The following is a 22,672-nucleotide window of genomic DNA, read 5'->3' on the forward strand; positions in this document are numbered from 1 at the left end:
ATGGCCTCCTTTTGTGCTGTATCGATTGTGTGTTGAGCTTAAGTGTTGTTGGAGCTGCACTCACCCAGGCAAATGGGGAGTATTCCATCACACTCCTGACTTGCGCCTTGTAGATGTTGGACAGGTTCTGGGGAGTCAGAAGGTGAGTTACTCCCTACAGAATTCCCAGCCTCCGACCTCTTCTTGTAGCCCCAGTATTTATATGGCTGGTCCAGTAATGTTTCTGTTAGTTTTCCCCTTGATTCCTATTGACTTTAGGTTTGCTAGGGCTCCTTGATGTCACACTCCATCAAATGCTGCCTTGATGTTAAGGGCACTCTCACCTCACCTCTTGATTTCATCTCTATTGTCCATGTTTGGAACAAGGCTGTAATGAGGTCAGGAGCTGAATGGCCCTGACGGAACCCAAACTGGAGGTCAGTGAGCAGATTATTGCTCTGTAAGTATCAAGAAATGGCTGAAGGCACTTGACACTGTAAAGACTATGGGCCCTGACAGCATTACAGCAATAGTACTGAAGAGTTGTGCTCCAGAACTTGCCGTGCCCCTAACCAAGCTGTTCCAGTACAGCTACAACACTGGCGACAACCCGACAATGTGGAAAATTGCCTAGTACACAAAAAGGAGGAAATTTTCACTCGAGCAACTACCGCCCAATCAATCTACTCTGGACCATCAGCAAAGTAATGAAGGTGTTGTTAACAGTGCTGTCAAGTGGCACTTACGCCGCAATAACCTTCTTACTGACTCAGTCTGTGTTCCACCAGGGCCACTCAGCTCCTGACCTTAATACAGCTTTTGTTCAAACATGGACAAAAAAATGTTGAATTCCAGAGGTGAGGTGAGAGTGACTGCCCTTGACATCAAGGCAGCATTTCATCAAGTGTGGCATCAAGGAGCCCTAGCAAAACTGGAGTCGGGAAAACTCTCCGCTGTTTGGAGTCATACCTAGCATAAGGGAAGATGGTTGTAGTTGTTGGTCAATCATCTCAGTTCCAGGACATCACTGCAGGAGTTCCTCAGGGTAGTGTCCTAGGCCCAGCCATCTTCAGCTGCTTCATCAATGACCTTCCTTCCATCACAAGGTATGTTTGCCGATGATTTCACAATATTCAGTGCCATTTGCAACTGCTCAGATACTGAAGTAGTCTAAATGCAGAAAGACCTGGACTATGTTCAGGCTTGGGTTGATAAGTGGCAAGCAACATTCACGCCACACAAGTGCCAGGCAAGACCATCTTCAACAAGAGAGAATCTAACTGTCACCGCATGACATTCAATGGCATTACCATCACTGAATCCCCCACTATCAACATTCAGGGGGTTACCATTGACCAGAAACTGAGCTGGACTAGCCATATAAATACTGTGGCTACAAGAGCAGGTCAGAGGTTGGGAATTCTGCAGAGAGTAACTCACCTCCTGACTCCCCAAAGCCTGTCCACTATCTACAAGGCACAAGTCAGGAGTGTGATGGAATACTCCCCATTTGCCTGGATGAGTGCAGCTCCCACAACACTCAAGAAGCTCCACACCATCCAGGACAAAGCAGCCCACTTGATTGGCACCACATCCACAAGCATTCACTCCCTCCACCACTGATGCATAGTGGGAGCAGTGTGTACCATCTACAAGATGCACTGCAGCAACTCACCAAGGCTCCTTTGACAGCACCTTCCAAACCCGCTGCCTAGACCGACAAGGGTAGCAGCTGCATGAGAACTGCCACCTCCAGGACACTCACCATCCTGACTTGGAACTATATTGCCATTTCTTCACTGTCGCTGGGTCTGTCATAATCTTGGAACTTGCTCCCCAACAGCACTGTGGGTGTACCTACACCACATGGACTGCAGTGGTTGAAGAACGCAGCTCACCATCATCTTCTCAAGGTAAATTAGGGATAGGCAGTAAATGCTGGCTGAGCCAGCATCACTCACTTCCCATGGGTCATTGTAGAGGGAGCCTTACTCTGTATCTAACCCGGTGCTGTACCTGTCCTGGGAGTGTTTGATGGGGACAGTGTAGAGGGAGCTTTACTCTGTATCTAACCCTGTGCTGTACCTGTCCTGGGAGTGTTTGATGGGGACAGTGTAGAGGGAGCTTTACTCTGTATCTAACCCCGTGCTGTACCTGTCCTTGGAGTGTTTGATGGGGACAGTGTAGAGGGAGCTTTACTCTGTACCTAACCCTGTGCTGTACCTGCCCTGGGAGTGTTTGATGAGGACAGTGTAGAATGAGCTTTACTTTGTATCTAACCCCATGCTGTACCTGTCCTGGGAGTGCTTGATGGGGACAGTGTAGAGGGAGATTTACTCTGTATCTAACCCCATGCTGTACCTGTCCTGGGAGTGTTTGATGGAGACAGTGTAGAGGGAGCTTTACTCTGTATCTAACCCCGTGCTGTACCTGCCCTGGGAGTGTTTGATGGGGACAGTGTAGAGGGAGCTTTACTCTGTATCTAACCCCGTGCTGTACCTGTCCTGGGAGTGTTTGATGGGGACAGTGTAGAGGGAGCTTTACTCTGTATCTAACCCCATGCTGTACCTGTCCTGGGAGTGTTTGATGGAGACGGTGTAGAGGGAGCTTTACTCTGTATCTAACCCCATGCTGTACCTGTCCTGGGAGTGTTTGACATTTTGTGTGTGAGATTTTGCTGTACCAAATTGGCTTGATGTTTCCTACATTACAACAATGACAATGGTATTTTATTATCTATAAGTTGCTTAGGGATGTCCGGAAAGCATTTATTTAAAAACAATTTTTTCTTTATGTCAAGTGCCAGAAGTAGATCTTATGGGGTGTTCAGCAATGGGAAAATTGTAGCTGTTTTTGGTGACTGGCGGTGTAGTGGATGATCAGTAACTCTGTTAAATTGAAGCTCTGTCCCTACCTCCAGTCTGTTAAGAGCACTGTTCCTCTGCGTGACTCTGATTCTTCCGCTATATCTCCTGTGTGTCGTGATTTCTTAGCATCCACAGCCAACCCAAGATCCTGCAGCACAAGAGACGGACTAACCTCTGCATCATGGACACGTTAAACCCCCTTTCAGGGTAACCCAGTTCCCAGATGCACTGCACACTCGGCCCCCCTCTCTGTGAGGGGTTGTTATTTACAGCACTGTGGTGGAGGATAACCAAATCATGTTCATTATGAGAATGGGGGAAGGGAGTGACGTTGCCGAGGGCAGTGCTTGTATCCCTGCTCTACAGTATACTGTTTACTGCAGTTGTGTTTTTAGAAAGCTAAGTCTCTCAATTGAACGAGGATGTAGGCACTGAAACTCCTCCCCACCAATCCTCCTTCCATTTTGGGTTAGGATGGACAGCTCTCACCACTCCAGGCACCCACCCCAAAAACTCTCTCCCTCCCTCCCCCCTCCAACTCTCTCCCTCCCCCCCCCAATTCTCTTCCCGCCACCAAACTCTCTTCCTCCCCCTTCCAACTCTCTCCTTCCCCCCCCAATTCTCTTCCCGCCACCAAACTCTCTTCCTCCCCCTTCCAACTCTCTCCCTCCCCCCCCCAATTCTCTTCCCGCCACCAAACTCTCTTCCTCCCCCTTCCAACTCTCTCCCTCCCCCCAATTCTCTTCCCACCACCAAACTCTCTCCCTCCCCCTTCCAACTCTCTCCTCCCACCCGACACTCTCCCCCACCCCAACTCTCTCTCTACATCCCCTCCGCCCCTCTCCCCCCGACTCCCTCACCCCGACTCTCTCCCTCCCCCCCGACTCTCTCCCTCCCTCCCCCCCGACTCTCTCCCTCCCTCCTCCCCGACGCTCTCCCTCCCCCTCCCCCAACGCTCTCCCTCCCCCTCCCCCGACTCTCTCCCTCCCTCCCCCCCGACTCTCTCCTTCCCTCCCCCCCGACTCTCTCCCTCCCTCCCCCCCGACTCTCTCCCTCCCTCCTCCCCGACGCTCTCCCTCCCTCCCCCCCGACTCTCTCCCTCCCTCCCCCCCGACGCTCTCCCTCCCCCTCCCCCAACGCTCTCCCTCCCCCTCCCCCGACTCTCTCCCCCCCGACTCTCTCCATCCCCACGACTCTCTCCCTCCCCCTCCCCCGACTCTCTCCCTCCCCCTCCCCCGACTCTATCCCTCCCCCCCGACTCTATCCCTCCCCCCCGACTCTATCCCTCCCCCCGACTCTCTCCATCCTCCCGGCTCTCTCCCTCCCCCTCCCCCTCCCCCTCCCCGACTCTCTCCCCCCCGACTCTCCCCCTCCCCCTCGACTCTCTCCCTCCCCCTCCCCCGACTCTCTCCCTCCCCCTCCCCCGACTCTCTCCCTCCCCCTCCCCCGACTCTCTCCCTCCCCCTCCCCCGACTCTCTCCCTCCCCCTCCCCCGACTCTCTCCCTCCCCCTCCCCCGACTCTCTCCCTCCCCCTCCCCCGACTCTCTCCTGGCGCCCCTGTCTCTCACCTCAAGTTGTAAGTACAGGAATCCCTTCCCTGAAGTGAGGTTAAAAGTGTCCCTCTTGCTAGCTCAGAATTAAGCTGATTTAACAGCCCTTTTCCTTTTGCTAATTGCTGTTGTTCCACAGCTTGGTCAGCACCTCTCCTGTCGTGTGGAAGCTTTTGCACAATAAAGCACTTCTGATAAAACGTAATCTCTGCTCCAGTCACTGTTTGCTTATGGTATCTCAGTAATAACGGGATGGAGCTGCTGAATGGGCTCCAGATTGAGTTTCCCCTTCACCAACCTGCCTGTGCTGCCTGTGATTCCGAGTGACACCCGGTGCGCTCCTGACATCACTATGGTGTTAACAGCCGCTGGGACTTCCTCAATGTAAATGGCAGGGGTAGAGGTGGCTGAGGAGGTCGGCCTTCAAGCTGGCCCACATGCATGCTACACAACTGTGAAGACACAAGAGCAGAAGCTGCGCCTCTCTTCTGGTGTTTCTGCATCTTCCCAATGGTGTAGCCTCAGGTGCCTAAATGAGCTGCCATTTGGTTTAAGCTGCTGCTGATACACAGCACAGCTAGTAGGAGACACAGTGCCCACTGTGAAGTGGCAGTCCTGTATCAGGTCGCACTGGTGCTGGGCCCTGTGGGAATGGACGGACACAGTTTGACTGGGGGGTGCACTGTGGATGGTCAGGTGGCACTGGGCTAGGCAGTAGGCACTGGGTCTGACAGGTTGGAAGTGACACTTGAGACAATGGGGTGGGGGGGGTGGCATTGGGGTGGGAGAATTGGGGGCGCTCGACCGCATTTAGTAAAGAGTTTTGTTTTCTGTGTTCTAACTGTCCTCTTTTCTCCTCGCAGCCTCCCTCAGCTCGTACCCAACTGTTCGTCAGCGTCAGGTTGACTCCCAGCATGCTGCTGGCTCACAGAGGTTGGTAGAAGGTTTTATCCCTGGACAGAGTGAATCTCTTCCGTGGAGCAACAGGGCATCTCTCCGCCGTATGCAAAGCCTTTCCTATGTGTGTTCCTGTTCTGATGTGTCTGGACCTACCTTATCCTCCTCCTGCACTCACTCTCACTGCATCTATCACCCCTCCCACCATCCTACGCTGGAAACCATTCCTGACCTTCCCCCTCCTGATGTCCTTGACGTCACCGCTGGGATCGGTATGCGGACTAGAAGTCATGGGTACTGCTCTTTTCCTTTTGTTCCTGCCTGACTGAATGGCTTGCTCCGACTTTCAGCCCCTGTCTAAGATTTCTGACTGTGTGCGTGTTTGTGTGCGCGCATGTGTAGAGCGTGCAATTGTCTGGCTCATGAAGGTGCAAACCGGGGGTGCGTGCAATTGTGCCAAATCCCGGTACACAGTTGCATGGTATGTTGTGAGCAACCTTGCGTGTGTGTTTGCGTCTTATCCCAGGCTTGTGCTTGGGGTGGTGCGCACAGTTCTGTGTGTGTACATGCCAGTCTCTAGCTTGTGCAGAATGCAGCACTTGCACTCCTGTGAGTGTGGGTTTCTGCATCTGTGAATGAGTCTACAAACCCATATGTAGTGATCGTAATTCAGTTAGATTTAGCTGTTACAATCCCTGTGGAGACCGATTATATTTAAAAAGAAATTCAGACTTCCAGTTAATAACTGAAAAGGATGACACAACAAGATTTCATGTTTTTAAAACTTTTACTGTAATAACTGACTAAATGCACTATTGACTAAACACTATTTTCTTTTTGTAAGCAACTTAGACCTTAAACTAGATTCCCCTTTTATACTTACTACACATTGCACTTTCCATGGAATTACCGTCCTTTTAGCAGATAGTCCACAGTTACTCTCCACTTTCAATGGGTTCCTGTATTCTCATTTTGCCAAGTAGTAACTTCGAGTGACCATCTCCAGATACTTCCCTCAATTTTCGGAGTTTCTTAAATCCACCACCAGCAATGAAGCTTGTTCCAATGATTCTTCTTCCACCAACCCTCACCCCACTGCCCCCACCACCCCCAATCCATGCCAGGATGAATCTTCCAGAATCCTTAGATAGCTGCAGGATGCGTCTCTTCGACTAAGACCATCTCCCTCCCAATTCCAGCTGTAATGGCTTGCAAAGCCAAGCAGCCTCTTTTCTCTGCTAACCACACAAGAACCTCTCTCTAGCTCTGTGATGTTCATTGATTTGTAGGGGAGCCTGTAATCTGATCTCGAAAATGGCTTCCTCTGTCCTTTTCCCCATGGCAATGTGGAACACTTCAACCTTGCATCCTGGTAGAAATGGTAATTAGCTATCCCTAACTCTACTTCTAAGATAAGAGTGAGTTAAAGGGATAATTTACAGCACAACTCTTTACACCATGGTACTTTCAACACCTTTCTGACACTTGGGAGACTCGAAGTCTGCTCATTGTAAACTCAGAGACTGCTGCCAATGTCTCCAAGAGTAAATACCTTGCACCTTCTTGTCAGTAAATCAACCCTAAGCCTTCCTTTGATTTCTAACAGGCAAACTACCCAGTCTTGCTGTCAGGCCAACTTCAGAACAAGTGACATGACTCCCTTCATTTACCCTAAATTTAAAGCTACAGTCCAAAAATATAATAATTTTATAAACCTCACAGTTGTCACAAAGCATAAAAGGACTAAGATAGACCAAGAGTAAAAGTTCTCAACTGGGGAAAGGCCAATTTTACTCAACTGGGAGGCGATTTGGCAAAAGTGGACTGGAATCAGCTACTTGAAGCTGAATCCCCCACGATAAATATCCTGGGAGTTACTATTTACCAGAAACTGAACTGGACTAGCCATATAAATACTGTGGCTACAGAGCAGGTCAGAGGCTAGAAATCCTGTGGTGAGTAGCTCCTGACTTCCCAATGCCTGTCCACCATCTACAAGGCGCAAGACAGGAGTGTGATGGAATACTCTCCACTTGCCTGGGTGAGTCCAACACTGAAGAAGCCTGACACCATCCAGGACAAAGCAGCCTGCTTGATTGGCACCCCATCCACAAATATTCACTGCACCCATCACTGACGCACAGTAGCAGCAGTGTCTACCACCTACACAACACACTGCAGGAACTCACTTAGACAGCACCTTCCAAACCCAAGACCACTACCATCTAGAAGGACAAGGGCAGCAGACGCATGGGAACACCAGCACTTGCAAATTCCCCTCCACGCTACTCACCATCCTGACTTGGAAATATATCGCCATTTCTTTACTGTCGCTGGGTCAAAATCGTGGAACCCCCTTCCTAACAGCAGTGTGGGTGTACCTGCACCACATGGACTGCAGCTGTTCAAGAAGGCAGCTCACCACCACCTTCTGAAGGGCAATTAGGGATGGGCAACCGATGCTGGCCCAGCCAGTGAAGCCCACATCCCATGAATGAATAAAATAAAATCAGTGTTGGAGCAGTGAGATGCATTCAAGATGGAGATAGTGACAGAGACAAATATGTTCCCACAAAGAGCAGATTGGGACTCCCAAATCTAGACCGCAAATGTAAAAAGAATACTGAGTAGGATTAAACAAAGATGGGGAGGTTATGTCAGATTCTGAGAGCTCATATATCTCACAAAACCCAGAGAATAGAAAACACCAGAGTGGTATAAAAAAGGAAAGCAAATTGAAAAGGTATCGGCAAATAAAAGCAAGGAATACCCAAAGTTTATAAATACATAAAAAGCAATATGATAATAAAGGAAAGAATAATGCCAGTTAGAGACTAGAAAGCTAACTTGTGTGTGAATGGTTCTTAATGAACACTTTGCGTCTGCCTTCATAAAACAGAACAATGATACTGACATTGTAGTTGAGAAGTGTGGAATATTGGATGGGATAAACATAGTGAGAGAGGAAATGTTATGGGACTTCATACCTTTGAAAGTCAGTAAATTCCTAGGCCTGGATGAACTGTATCCAGGCTGTTAAAAGAAGCAAGGGAAGAAAGAGTAGAGGTTCTGACCATCATTTTCCAATCCTCTCTGGCTATAGGCATGGTGCTGGAGGACTGAAGGGCAGCTGGTGTTGTGCCACTGTTTAACAAAGGAGGAAGGGGATAGCCTGTGTAATTATAGGCCAGTCAACCTAATCTCAGTGGGTAAATGTTTGGAAGGAATTCTGAGGAGTAGTTGATCATCATTTAGAAACATACAAACTAACCAAGACCGGTCAGCATGGATTTGTAAAGAGAAGTTCATGTCTGATAAATTGGATTGAATTTTTAAGGAGGTAGAAAGGCGCATCAGTGAGGGTAGAGTATTTGATGTAGTCTACAAGATTTTAGCAAGACCTTTGACAAGTTCCCACAAGGTAGACTGGTCAGGAAAGTAAAAGCTCATCGGATCCAAGGGAAATGGCAGGTTGGATCCAAAACTGGCTCAGAGGCAGGAAGTAAAGGGTTATGGTTGATGGTTGCTTTTGTGACTGGAAGGCTCTTGCCACGGGGTTCAGTACTAGGCCTCTTGCTTTTTGTGGTGTATATCAATGATTTAGACTTAAATGCAGGAGCGTGATTAAGAAGTTTGCCAATGATGCAAAAATTGGCCATGCAGTTGATAATGAGGGAGAAATCTGTAGACTGCAGCAAGATATCAATGGGCTGGTGAGTTGGGTAAAATAGTGGCAAATGGAATTCAATCCAGAGAAGTATGAGGAAATGCGTTATGTGGAGGACACACAAGGCAAGGGAATACACGATAAATGGTAGGATACTAAGACACATAGAGAAACAAAGGGACCTTGGAGTGTATGTCCACAGATTCCTGGAGTTGGCAGGACAGATAGATAAGGTGGTTAAGAAGCCTACAGATATTTTTAAAATTCTTTGATGCGAACATCACAGGCTAGGCCAGCATTTATTGCCCTTGAGAAGGTGGTGGTGAGTTGCTTTGTTGAACCGCTGAAGTCCATGTGGTGTAGGGACACCCACAGTGCTGTTAGGAAGGGAGTTCCAGGAATTTGACCCAGCGACAGTGAAGGAACGGCGATCTAGTCTAAGTAAAATGGTGTGTAGCTTGGAAGGGAACTTCCAGGTGGTGGACAATTAAATAACTCACTCAAGGAGGCTGCTCCACAAATAAACACATTCTCAATAATGGGGGAGCCCAGCACAGGTGTGCAAAAGACAAAGCCGAAGCATTTACAATCACCTTTATCCAGAAATGCTGAGTGTATGATCCATGCACCTGTGCCCTTGTCCTTCTAGATGGTAGAGGACGTGGGTTTGGAAGGTGCTGTCGAAGGAGCCTTGGTGAGTTTCTGCAGTGCATCTTGTAGATGGTGCAGACTGCTGCCGCTGCATCGGTGGTGGAGGGAGTGAATGTTGCAGATGGTGAATGGGGTGCAAATCAAGTGGGCTGCTTTGTCATTGCTGTTGAGCTTCTCACATGTTGCTGGAGCTGCACTCATCCAGGCAAGTGGAGGGAATTCCATCACACTCCTGACTTGTGCCTTGTTTATGAATTAGCAGCGCAAATAGATATAAACGATTATGATATAGTTGCAATTACGGAGACATCGGCTTTGGGAAGTCAGATGGTGAGTTACTCACTGAAGAATTCCCAGCCTCCAGAGGAGGCCGAGATGGATCATACACTCAGCATTTCTGGATAAAGGTGATTGTAAATGCTTCGGCTTTGTCTTTTGCACACCTGTGCTGGGCTCCCCCATTATTGAGAATGTGTTTATTTGTGGAGCAGCCTCCTTGAGTGAGTTATTTAATTGTCCACCGCCATTCACAACTGGATGTGGCAGGACTGCAGAGATTAGACCTGATCCGTTGTGGAGTCACTTAGCTGTCTATCGCATGCTGCTTATGCTGGCATGTAAGTTGTAGCTTCACTAGGTTGGCACCTCATTTTAGGTATGCCTGGTGCTACTCCTGGCATGCCCACCTGCATTTTTCATTGAACCAGGGTTGATCCCCCAGCTTGGTGGTAATGGTAGTTTAAATTGGAATGGCAGGGGGATGGGAACCTAAGCAGGGAGACAGAGGAGGAGGAAACAAGGATAGAAACGAAAGACAGAAAAGTAAGAAGCAAAAGTGGAAGGCAGAAAAAACAAGGGCGAGAAACAAAGGGGTTATCGTGCAAAATAAAGCTAAGGTGACTAGCATGGTTAAAAAGATAAGTCTAAAGGCATTGTATTTTAATGCGCGGATGCAAGAAGTTAGATGAATTAACAGCGCAAATAGATATAAACGATTATGATATAGTTGCAATTAAAGATGGGAACTGAACATCCAGGGGTATTCAATATTTAGGAAGGACAGACAAATAGGGAAAGGAGGTGGGGTAGCATTGTTAATAAAGGAGGAAATCAATGCAATCATGAGGAAAGGTATTGGCTTGGAAGATCATGATGTGGAATCTGTTTGGGTGGAGATAAGAAATATCAAGGGGCAGAAAACATTGGTGGGGGTTGTCCCCAAACAGTAATGGAGATGTATGTGAGAGAAGGCATCAAACAGGAAATTAGAGATGCATGCAATAGGGGTACAACTGTAATCATGGGTGACTTTAATCTATATATAGATTGGACAAACCAAACTCGCAATAACACTGTGGAGGAGGATTTCCTGGAGTGTGTACGTGATGGTTTTTTAGATCAGTATGTTGAGGAACTGACTAGAGAGCAGGCTATCCTAGACTGGGTAGTGTGCAATGAGGAAGGATTAATTAACAACCTTGTGTGGAGTCCCTTGGGGAAGAGCGACCATAAAATGATAGAATTGTTCATTAAGATGGAGAGTGAAGAAGTTGAATCCAAAACTAGGGTCCTGAATTTAAATAAAGGGAACCATGAGGCTATAAAGCTCGAGTTGGCAATGGTGGAATATGAGAGTAAACTTGCAGGGAACATAAAAACTGACTCAAAATTTCTATAAATATGTGAAGAAAAAAAGATTAGCAAAGACAAATGTAGGTCCCTTACTGTCAAATGGGGAGATTATAATGGGGGAACAAAGAAATGGCAGAAGAATTGAACACATATTTTGGTTCTGAGTACACAAAAGAGGACACGGATAATTTCCCAGAAATGTTAGGGAACCAAGGGTCTAGTGAAAAGGAGGAATTGAAGAAAATCAGAATTAGTAAAAAGATGGTGCTGTAGAAATTAATGGGGTTAAAAGCTGAAAGATCCCCAGAGCCTGATAATCTGCATCCCAGAGTGCTAAAGGAAGTGCCCTTGGAAATATTGGATGTATTGGTGGTCATCTTCTAAAATTCTATAGACTCTACAGATTAGAAGGTGGCAAATGTACCCCCACTATTTAAAAAAGGAGGGGGGAGAAAAAGCAGAGAATTACAGACCAATTAGCCTAACATCAGTTGTGGGGAAAATGCTAGAGTCTGTAATGAAAGAACACTTGGAAATGATTAGACGAAGTCAGCAAGGGTTTATGAAATCATGCCTAACTAACCTATTGGAGTTTTTTGAGGACATAAATAGCAGAACAGATAAGGGACAACCAGTGGATGTGGTGTATTTGGATTTCAAGAAGGTTTTTGATAAGGTTCCACATAAGAGGCTAGTGGGCAAAATTAAAGCACATGGGATCGGGGGTCATATACTGGCACAGATTCTACCAGCGGCTGTGGATAATTTTATTATTCTTTGAATTTAAATTCTACCAGCTGCTGTGGATAATTTTATCGTTTCTCTTTCATCTCCCTCATATTCTTTCTGAGCTCACCTTGCCCATGGGACACAATTCTTGCTCCCTCGACCATATTCCCACCAAACTACTGACTGTCCAACTTCCCCTCCTGGCCCCATGTTCACCAATGTTATTAGCAGTTCTCTCTCTTCAGGTGTTATAAGACATAGGAGTAGGAGTAGGCCATTCGGCCCATCGAGTCTGCTCCACCAATCGATGAGATCATGGTTGGTCTGATAATCCCTAACTCCTTTCCTGCCTTTTCCCCATAACCCTTGATTCCCTTACTGATTGAAAATCTGTCTATCTCAGCCTTGAATATACTTAACAACCCAGCCTCTACAGCCCTACCCTCTGAGAGAAGAAATTCCTCCTCATCTATGCCTTAAATGGGTGACTGCTTACTCTGAGATTATGCCTCCCCACAAGGGGAAACAACCTCTCAGCATCTACCCTGTCAAACCCCCTAAGAATCTTATATATTTCAATAAGGTCACCTCTCATTCTTCTAAACTCCAATGAGTACAGGCCCAGCCTACTCAACCTCTCCTCATAAGAAAATCTCTCCATACCTGGGATCAACCTAGTGAACCTTCTCTGGACTGCCTCCAATGCCAGTATATCTTTCCTTAGATAAGGGGACCAGAACTGTTCGCAGCATTCTAGGTGTATTCTAACTATTGCCTTATATTGTTTCAGCAAGACTTCCCTATTTTTATATTCCATTCCCTTTGAAATAAAGGCCAACATTCTATTTGCCTTATCTATTACTTGCTGAACTTGTATGTTAGTTTTTTGAGGATTCATGCATGAGGACTCCCAAATCCCTCTAGGTATGGTCTTACTCCATTTTCTGCAGTCTTTCTCCATTTAAATAATATTCAGCTCCTCTATCCTTCCTGCCAAAGTGCATAACCTCACATTTTCCCACATTATATTCCACCTGCCAAGTTTTTGGCCACTCACTTAACCTATCTATATCCCTCTGTAGACACTTTGTATCATTCTCACCACTTGCCTTCCCATCTATTTTTGTGTCATCTGTAAACTTGGCGATAGTACATTCATTTCCTGCATCAAAGTCATTAATATATATTGTAAATAATTGTGGCCCCAGAACTGACCCTTATGGCACTCCACTAGTCACAGGTTGCCATCCTGAAAATGCCCCCTTACCCCAACTCTCTGTCTTCTATTAGTTAGCCAATCCTCTAACCATGCTAATATCTTACCCCCAACCATGGGCTTTTATTAAGTAGCCTTATGTGCGGTACCCTATGGAACACCTTTTGGAAATCCAAATATATTACATAGAAATAATATGGTAGTAATAGTGGGGGATTTCAACTTCCTCAACATTAACTGGGTTAGTCATAGTTCTGATAGGTTTAGAGGGAGCGGAATTCTTAAATGCATCCAGGAAAGCTTTTTAAGCCAGTACGTAGAAGGCCCTACAAGAGAGGGGCCGCTCCTGGACCTAATTTTAGGGAATGAAGCCGGGCAAGTGGTAGAGATATCAGCGGGGGAGCATTTTGCAGATAGTGATCATAAATGTTAGATTCAAGGTTACTATGGAAAAGGATGAGGATGGGCCAGAAATCAGAGTTCTAAATTGGGAGAAGGCTGATTTTAATAAGATCAGATATGATTTGGCCAGAGTGGACTGGGAGCTGCTACTTTTAGGTAAATCTGCATCAGAGCAGTGGGACTCATTCAAGAAGGAAATAGGGAGAGTACAGGGCCAACATATTTCAGTAAAGACAAAGGTTGGGACCAACAAATCCAGGGAACCTTGGATGTCGAGGGATATGCAGGATTGGATAAAGAGAAAAAGGGAGGCTTATGGCAGACACTGAGGGCTCAAAACAACGGAGGCCCTAGCGGAGTATAGAATGTATATAGGCGAATTTAAAAAGGAAATTAGGAGAGCAAAAAGGAGGCATGAAAATGCATTGGCAGGTAAAATAAAGGAAAATCCACAAGTTATTTTACAAGTACATTAAGAGTAAGAGGATAACTAGGGAAAGAGAAGAGCCCATTAAGGGCCATAGTGGTAATTTGTGTGTGGAGCCGGAAGACGCAGGTAGGATTCTAAATGAATACTTTGTGTCGGTGTTCACAAGTGAGAGGGACGATGTGGGTGTGGAAATCAGGCAGAAGGACTGTGATATAATTGAAGAAATTAGCATAGAAAGGGAGGAGGTTCTAAGTGGTCTGGCACGCTTAAAAGCAGATAAATCTCCAGGCTCAGATGAAATGTATCCCAGGCTGTTGAGTGAAGCAAGGGAGGAGATAGCAGGGCCGCTGGCAATAATTTTCAATACCTCTCTGGCCACAGGAGAGGTGCCAGAGGACTGGAGGACAGCCGGTGTGGTACCGTTATTCAAGAAGGGAGGAAGGGATAAACCAGGGAACTACAGGCCAGTCAGTCTAACCTCAGTGGTGGGGAAACTATTGGAAGCAATTCTGAGAGACAGAATTAATCTACACTTGGAGAGGCAGGGATTAATCAAGGACAGTCAGCATGGTTTTGTTAAGGGAAGGTCATGTCTGACCAATTTGATTGAATTTTTCGAAGAGGTGACCAGGTGTGTAGATTAGGACAATGCATTTGACTTGGACTTGGACTTCAGCAAGGCTTTTGATAAGGTCCCGCATGGGAGACCGATAACGAAGGTAAGAGCCCATGGGATCCAAGGCAAGTTGGCAAATTGGATCCAGAATTGGCTGAGTGGCAGGAAGCAGAGGGTGATGGTCGAGGGGTGTTTTTGTGACTGGATGTCTGTGTCCAGTGGGTTTCCACAGGGATCGGTGTTGGGTTCCTTGCTGTTTGTGGTGTATATAAACGATTTAGACTTGAATGTAGGAGGGTTGATCAGTAAGTTCGCGGATGACACGAACATTGGTGGGGTGGTAAATAGTGAGGAGGATAGCCTTAGATTACAGGAGGATATAGACAGACTGGTCAGATGGGCTGATTAGTGGCAAATGGAATTTAATCTGGATAAGTGTGAGGTGATGCACTTGGGCAGGACAAACAAGGCACGGGAATACACGATGAACGGTAGGACCCTGGGAAGTACCAGGGATCAGAGGTACCTTGGTGTGCACGTCCACGGGTCCCTTAAGGTGGTGGGACAGGTAGATAAGGTGGTTAAGAAGGCTTATGGGATACTTGCCTTTATTAGCCAAGGCATAGAATATAGGAACAGGGAGGTTATGCTGGAACTGTATAAAATGCTGGTTAGGCCACAGCTAGAGTATTGTGTACAGTTCTGGAATCCTCATTATAGGAAGGATGTGATTGCACTAGAGAGAGTGCAAAGGAGATTTACCAAGATGTTGCCTGGCTGGAGAGTTTTAGTTATGAGGAGAGATTGGATAGACTGGGGCTATTTTTCTTGGAGCAGAGGAGGTTGAGGGGCGACATGATTGAGGTGTATAAAATTATGAGGGGCATAGATAGGGTAGGCAGGAAGGCACTTTTCCCCTTGGTGGTGGGATCAATAACCAGAGGGCATAGATTTAAGGTAAGAGGCAGGAGGTTTAGAGGGGATGTGAGGAAGAATTTTTTCACCCAGAGGTTGGTAGGAACCTGGAACTCACTGCCTGAAAGGGTGGTAGAGGCAGAACCCCTCATAAAATTTAAGAAGTATTTGGATGTGCACTTGCGATGCCATGGCATACAATGCTATGGGCCTAGTGCTAGAAAATGGGATTAGAATAGTTAGGTACTTGTTTGACCGGTGCAGACTCGATGGGCTGAAGGGCCTTTTTCTGTGCTGCAGATCTCTATGACTCTACATCTACTGGTTCCCCTTTATCTATCTCGCTTGTTACCTCCCCAAAGACTTCTAATAAATTTGTCAGGCATGATTCCCCTTCATGGAGCCATGCAGACTCTGCTGGATTATATTATGCATTTCCAAATGGTCTGCTATTACATCCTTTATAATAGACTCTAACATTTTCCCAATGATGGATATTAAGCTAACTAGCCTATAGTTACCTGTTTTTTTGTCTCCCTCCCCTTTTGAATAAGAGCATTATATTGGTAGTTTTCCAATCTTCTGGGACTTTTCCAGAATCTAAGGATTCTTGGAAAATTACTACTACCAGTACATCCACTATTTGTGCAGCTACTTCCTTTAATATCCTAGGATGCAACCCATCAGGTCCAGGGAACTTAACAGCCTTTAGCCCCATTAGTTTCCCTAGTACTTTTTCTTCAGTGATAGTTATTGTATTTATTTTCTCCCCCGCTGCCCTTTTGCTCCTTGATTATTTAGTATTTTTGGAATGTTATTAGTGTCTTCTACCGTGAAGACTGATGCAAAGCATTTATCAACTCCTCTGCCATATCCTGGTTCCCCATTATTATTTCCCCAGCCCTATTCTCTAAGGGGCCTATGTTCACTTTGGCCTCTCTCTTCCTTTTTATATATTTAAAGAAGCTCTTACTGTCTATTTTTACCTTACTCTCTAGTTTACCCTCAAAGTTTATTCTCTCCCTCTTTATTATCTTTTTGGTCATCTTTTGTTGGTTTTTAAACTTTTCCAATCCTCTGGCTTACCACTAATCTTTGCCACATTGAAATTTCTTTCAATTTGATACTATCCTTCCCAACCATGGTTGACCAAGGAAGTTTTATCCCCTTCCTAGAATCCTTCTTCCTCGCTGGGATATATCTTTGTTGTGAGTCATGAACTTTTTTCTCAAACGTCTGCCATTGTTCATCCACTATCTTTTCTGCTAAGCTCCTTTCCCAGCCCATTCCAGCTAACTCTGCCCTCATTCCTTTGTAATTACCCTTATTTAAGTTTAGCACAGTTGTTTCCAGCCCAAGTTTCTCACTCTCAAACTGAATGCTGAGTTTTACCATGTTATGGTCACTGTTTCCTAGGGGATCTTTTACTCTGAGATCATTTATTAAACCTGCCTCATTACACATTACCAGATCCAGAGTAGCCTGATCCCTGGTTGGATCCACAACATATTGTTCTAGGAAACTGTCCCGAATACATGCTATGAATTCTCGCTCATGGTTACCTCTGCCAATTTGATTTTCCCAATCTACACGGAGATTAAAGTCACCTATGATTAATGTACTGCCTCTTTTTACATGCTCTCAGTATCTCCTGATTTATTCTCTGTCCTACAGTATAGCTACTGTTGTGGAGCCTATAGACTACTCCCACCAGTGTCATCTTCCCCTTTTTATTTCTTACCTCCACCCATATGGATTCTACACCTTCCGACCCAAGAGCATTTCTTGCTATTGTACTTGTTCCATCTCATACTAACAAAGCTACCCCACCACCCTTTCCTTCCTGCCTGTCCTTTCGAAAAGTCACATATCCCTGAATATTTAGTTCCCAGCTTTGATCTCCTTGTAACCGCGTCTCCGTAATGGCTATTAGATCATACCCATTAACCTCTATTTGTGCCGTTAATTCATTTATTTTGTTCCGAATACCCTTTGTATCCTCTGTCCCTTCCTGTCACACTGTGGGTATCATTACCTAAATAGCTGCCCTGCAATGCTGCCATATCCTTTTGCTTTGTAAGTCTACGTATCCCTTCTCCAGAACCGGCCCCCCCTACTATTTGGTTTAAAGCCCTCTCTACAGCCCTAGTTATCCGATTTGCCAGGACACTGGTCCCAGCTCAGTTCAAGTGAAGCCCGTCTCACCGTAACAGCTCCCTTCTACCCCAGTACTGGTGTCAGTGCCCCATGAACTGAACCACATTCCTCTCTTTGAGCCACTCCTGGACTTTATTTACCCAATGCCAGTTTGCCCGTCGCTCAGGTAATAATCCTGAGATTATTACCTTGGAGGTTCTGCTTTTTAATTTAGCTCCTAACTGTTCAAATTCTCTCAGCAGAACCTCTGTTCTAGCCCTATCAGTGTTGTCCCTCTCTTTAAATCTCGGCAAAAAAAACCCATCTCCAACCTTCCTTTCCTCACCAAAGTCCTTTTTTTAAAAATTCAGTCATGGGAATTGCAGGCTAGGCCAGCATTTATTGCCCTTGTTCAGAGGGCGTGTAAGAGTAGGCCAGACCAGGTAAGGATTTCCTTCCCTAAAGGACATTAGTGAACCAGATGGGTTTTTTTTACAACATTCGTTTCATGGTCATCATTAGACTTTTAATTCCAGATGTTTACTTTATTGAATTCACATTCCACCATCTGCCATGGCAGGATTTGAACCCGGGTCCCCAGAGCATTACCCTGGATCTCTGGGTTACCGGTCCAGCAACAATACCACTGTGCCATTGCCTCCCCACATTCCTTTGAATGTGTTGTCACTTACTAAATCATTTCCCATCTTCCCCGGAACTCCATGTTTGAATTCCTCCATTGAGGTTTTGCCCCTGCCACATTACCCAAACGGCTCTTACCAAAGTCATATATTACATCTATTGTGATAGTGACAAAGGTAAACTTTCCCTCCTTATCCTAATCGATCTGTTGCAGCCTTTGATGTGGTTGACCACTTCACTCTCCTCCGCCTCTCCACTGTCATCCAGCTGGGTGGGATTGCTCTCATTTGCCCCATTCTTATCTATCTGATTGTAGCCGTGGTATTAATTGCAATGGCTTCTCTTCCTGCTCCCGTACCTACCTCTGGATTCCCCAAGGATCTGTTCTTGGCCCCCTCCTATTTCTCATCTACATGCTGCCCCTCAGTGACATCATCCAAAAGCAGACTGTTAGTCTTGACATGTACACCCAGCTTGACTTCACCGCCACCTCACTCGACTCCTCCACTGTTGCTAAATTATCCAGCATCCAGCACAGGATGGGCAGAGATTTTCTCCAATTAAATATTAGGAAGATCAAAGCCATCATTTTTGGTGCTGCTCCAAACTAAATTCCCTCAGGCCCTCATTCATGCCTTTGTTACCTCTAGATTTGACTATTCCAGTGCATCCCAGGTTGGCCTCCCATATTCTACCCTCCATAAAATTGAGGCATCCAAAACTCTGCTGCCTACTCTTATCTCACAGGAAGCCTCATTCACCTGTCACCCCTGGGCTTGGCCCTCCCTACTTTAGTAATGTCCTCCAACCCCACCACCCTCCAAGATCCCTGCACTCAGCTAATTCCGGCTTCATGAGCATCCCCCGATTTCCATCACTCCACCATTGGTGGCCACACCTTCAGCTGCCTTAGCCCTAATCTTTGGAAGTCCCTTCATAAACCTGTCCGCCTCTTGACCTTGCTTTCCTCCTTTAAGACACTCCTTAAAACTTGCGTCTTTGACTGAACTCTTGGTCATATGACCTAATTTCTCCTCAGGTTGGATCAGTGACATTTTGTTTTATAATGCTTCTATTACTTTATTATTAAAGCCACTGTAGAAAATATAAGTTGTTTAGCCAAAGCATAGAATATAAGAGCAAAGAGGTTATATTATAATTGTATAAAACACTAGTTAGGGCACGGCTAGAGTACTGTATACAGTTCAGATCAATGCTTTGCAGAAAGCATATGGTAGTTTTAGAGAGATTGCAGCAGAGATTTATCGGGATGTTGCCAGGCATGGAGAATTTTAGCCATGAGGAAAGATTGGGTAGGCTGGGGTTGATTTCTTTGTAACAGAGGAGGCTGAGGGAGATTTAATTGAGGTGTGTAAAATTATGAAGGGGCCGCAATAGGGCAGACAAGAAAGACCTGTTTCCCTTAGCAGAGTAATTGTTTTCATTCAGAGGATGGTGAGGGCTAGAACTCTCTACCCGAAAGAGTGGGAGAGGCAGAAATCTTCATCGCGTTGAAGTATTTTTTAAATGTGAACTTGAAGCGTTGTAGCCTGTGGACCAAGAGCTGGAAAATGGGATTAAGCTTGATAGCTCTTTTGTCCAGCACAGCCATAATGGGCCAAATGGCCTCCTCCTTGCTGTAATTTTCTATGATGATTGTGTCTCCTAGTGTGCCTGTAGCTGACTGTGTGCCTGCCTTTGTGTGCCCTTGTTACCAAGTATGCAATCACTTTGCAGTTAGAAATCTTACTCAGGTGCGTGTGCGCATTGGCTGGTGTGTGGATTTGTTTTGCAGTGTGCCTATCCTTCAGTTTCCTCTTGTCTCTATCTTCATTGAAATCCTCGCTGCTACCTTTTTATTCTGCTGTTCTGCTTTCATTTCATGACTGGTTCTCCTTCACTCCGGGTAAAGGTGTTCCTCCACTCACTCACAGTTGAGGGTAGACTCTGCTTTCGGTTAGAAGACTCCATCCTTTCAGGCAACATCACTCCAGCTCCATTTGGAATAAGGCCATTGTAAATGACTCCAGGATGGCTCTATGTTCCCTGGGATTGCTGCCAGTAATTCAGGAGGAAAATCAGAGGGGCCTTGAAAATAAACTGATTTTAGCCAAAAAAAAATGTCATTGAACACTTTATTGGTTAATAAAATATTGGACGCGGAGAAAGAAGGCTGAAGAATTATTGATAAAAACAAAAAAAACTGCGGATGCTGGAAATCCAAAACAAAAACAGAATTACCTGGAAAAACTCAGCAGGTCTGGCAGCATCGGCGGAGAAGAAAAGAGTTGACGTTTCGAGTCCTCATGACCCTTCGACAGAACTTGCAAGTTCTGTCGAAGGGTCATGAGGACTCGAAACGTCAACTCTTTACTTCTCCGCCGATGCTGCCAGACCTGCTGAGTTTTTCCAGGTAATTCTGTTTTTGTTTTGAAGAATTATTGTGTTGAGTAATGAGTCTGTTTGCATTCCGAGTGTGGGATGGTGGAGCTCTGTGAGGATGGGCATGTCAGGTGACCAAACTTGGGCAGGGGTGGGATGGCACGCGACAAAACCCTCAGAACTAAACCTGTCAGAGGTGGCAACTCTAAATCAGACTTAAAATTCCTGAGCTGAGTTGAATCAAAACGTTTGGCCTTGAGTGCCAGTGGGTGGCAGTGTAGCAGGAGGAGCCACTGCAACAGCCATCCTTATTCAGTGCTGGCAGAGCCTCACACACACCACCCCGCTCACCCCCCCCCCCCCCCCGTTAGATGTCAACCTATAATTCAGGCAGTAGCTGTTCCCTGTCTAGGCTATGTTAATGGTAGTGGCTGAGCCAAATGGAACAGAGGGTCCCCGGTGATATTCCATACTGTGCTGGGTTGGCTAAACTGTAGGAGAAATGTCACAATTGACCTTGGTACCTTTGGACTACAGAGTAGTGAGGGAATTGTCTTGGGTTCCCACTGACCTGATCGCAATCTATAGAAGCTTCCTGGATGTAGCGTTGATAATTCTGGTTACACATAATTGCTGATGATTGTTCACCACCCCACCCCACTTAGCCTTCTCAATAATTTTATAATTAGAAAAATCAAATCTTAGCTGATGGCCTTATGATTTTTTATTTTCCTGGGAGTTGCTCACAGTAGTGTCCAAGAGGTGAATCTTTAATTCCTGGAGACTCCAAGGCAATCCTGGACTGGAGGGGTTGGTAACCCGAGCCGGGCAGTGTGAATTGTGTCTGTCAGGTGGGGGAAAGGCTTATGTGCTGCTGTGGTGCTCCCAAGGTTGAATGTTGTTGGTGTTTGCTCACATGGAGACTAGCCTCCTTGGGTTGGACAGGGAAACTGGGCTCTTTCCAACACTCTGCGCTTCAGGGGAGAAAGGGGTGACATTGTGCAGCATAACTCTATCGAATCATTGCAGTGGAAGCAAGAGCTTTTCTGTTATAATCCTGCAGATTCAGTGATAGATCAAGTCTGGAATCCCAGAGACAGATAGATAGGAATGAGACATATGATCCTGGGAATCTATGGGGTTTGGGTGAAGAGATCTGGCATCTGCCAGGTTTCCCCCTCTCTGCATGAGTGTACGTTTTGCTGTAACTATTACTGTTCAACCTCACCCTATTATTACTAAGTGGCTGGTCTTGTATTCCTGCTTTTTAGTTGAAACATTGAGTGGGTTGATTTTCTGTGTCTGATTTTACATTATCTGATGGTGTAGGTGGAGCACATGTACAACACAGCTCTCAATACTCATAACTCAGTGACATCCTGGGATGGGTAACCCCTACCTTCAATACTGCCATCTCCTCACCGCTTTACTGTCCAGAAGTGACTTTTCTGCAGAATTTAAGTTCCTGATGAAGTGCTGTCACTCGCAGAACCATTCGCCTTTGCCCCTTCTCTCCCACAGTCACAGACTCAGTCACTCGATCTGTCAATTTCTCAGCATCTCTGTCTTTTTCTCTCTCTCCCTCTTGTTCCTCTGTGTCTCATTGTGAGTCTGATGAGGGTGACAGAGAATATGATGAAACAAGAAAAAGAGTATGTAATGCATGTCCGGTGGATTCATCAATTGAGAGCCATTAAGTTGAGAGGGGAAGTGAAAAAGAGAATAAAACAGACAAAAAGAGAATATGAGAATAGAATGGCAGTAAACATAAAAGGGAACTCAAAAATTTACTACCAGCATGTAAATAGTAAGCAGGAAGTAAGAGGCAGGGTAGCTGATGGTAAAAGGACCAGGGGACACAGATTGAATGGTTTGAGCAAGAGACGCAGGGGGATATGAGGAAGAACTTTTTTTTAATGCAGCGAATAGTAATAACCTGGAAAACTCTGCCCAAAAGAGT

The 22,672-nt window shown here is 45.9% G+C and overlaps 1 protein-coding gene across 9 annotated transcripts in view; it reads left to right on the forward strand.

The window, feature by feature from the left end:
- stim1b (stromal interaction molecule 1b) overlaps positions 1-22,672 on the forward strand; it is a 163,696-nt gene that overhangs the window by 132,033 nt on the left and 8,991 nt on the right. For all 9 annotated transcript variants that reach the window (XM_041199071.1, XM_041199075.1, XM_041199072.1 and 6 more), the window contains one exon: positions 5,261-5,330. In XM_041199071.1, the coding sequence (XP_041055005.1) occupies positions 5,261-5,330 (70 nt within the window). The remainder of the gene's footprint in view (positions 1-5,260; positions 5,331-22,672) is intronic.

This window comes from Carcharodon carcharias, chromosome 11, assembly GCF_017639515.1.
Source record: "Carcharodon carcharias isolate sCarCar2 chromosome 11, sCarCar2.pri, whole genome shotgun sequence".
NCBI lineage: Eukaryota > Metazoa > Chordata > Chondrichthyes > Lamniformes > Lamnidae > Carcharodon > Carcharodon carcharias.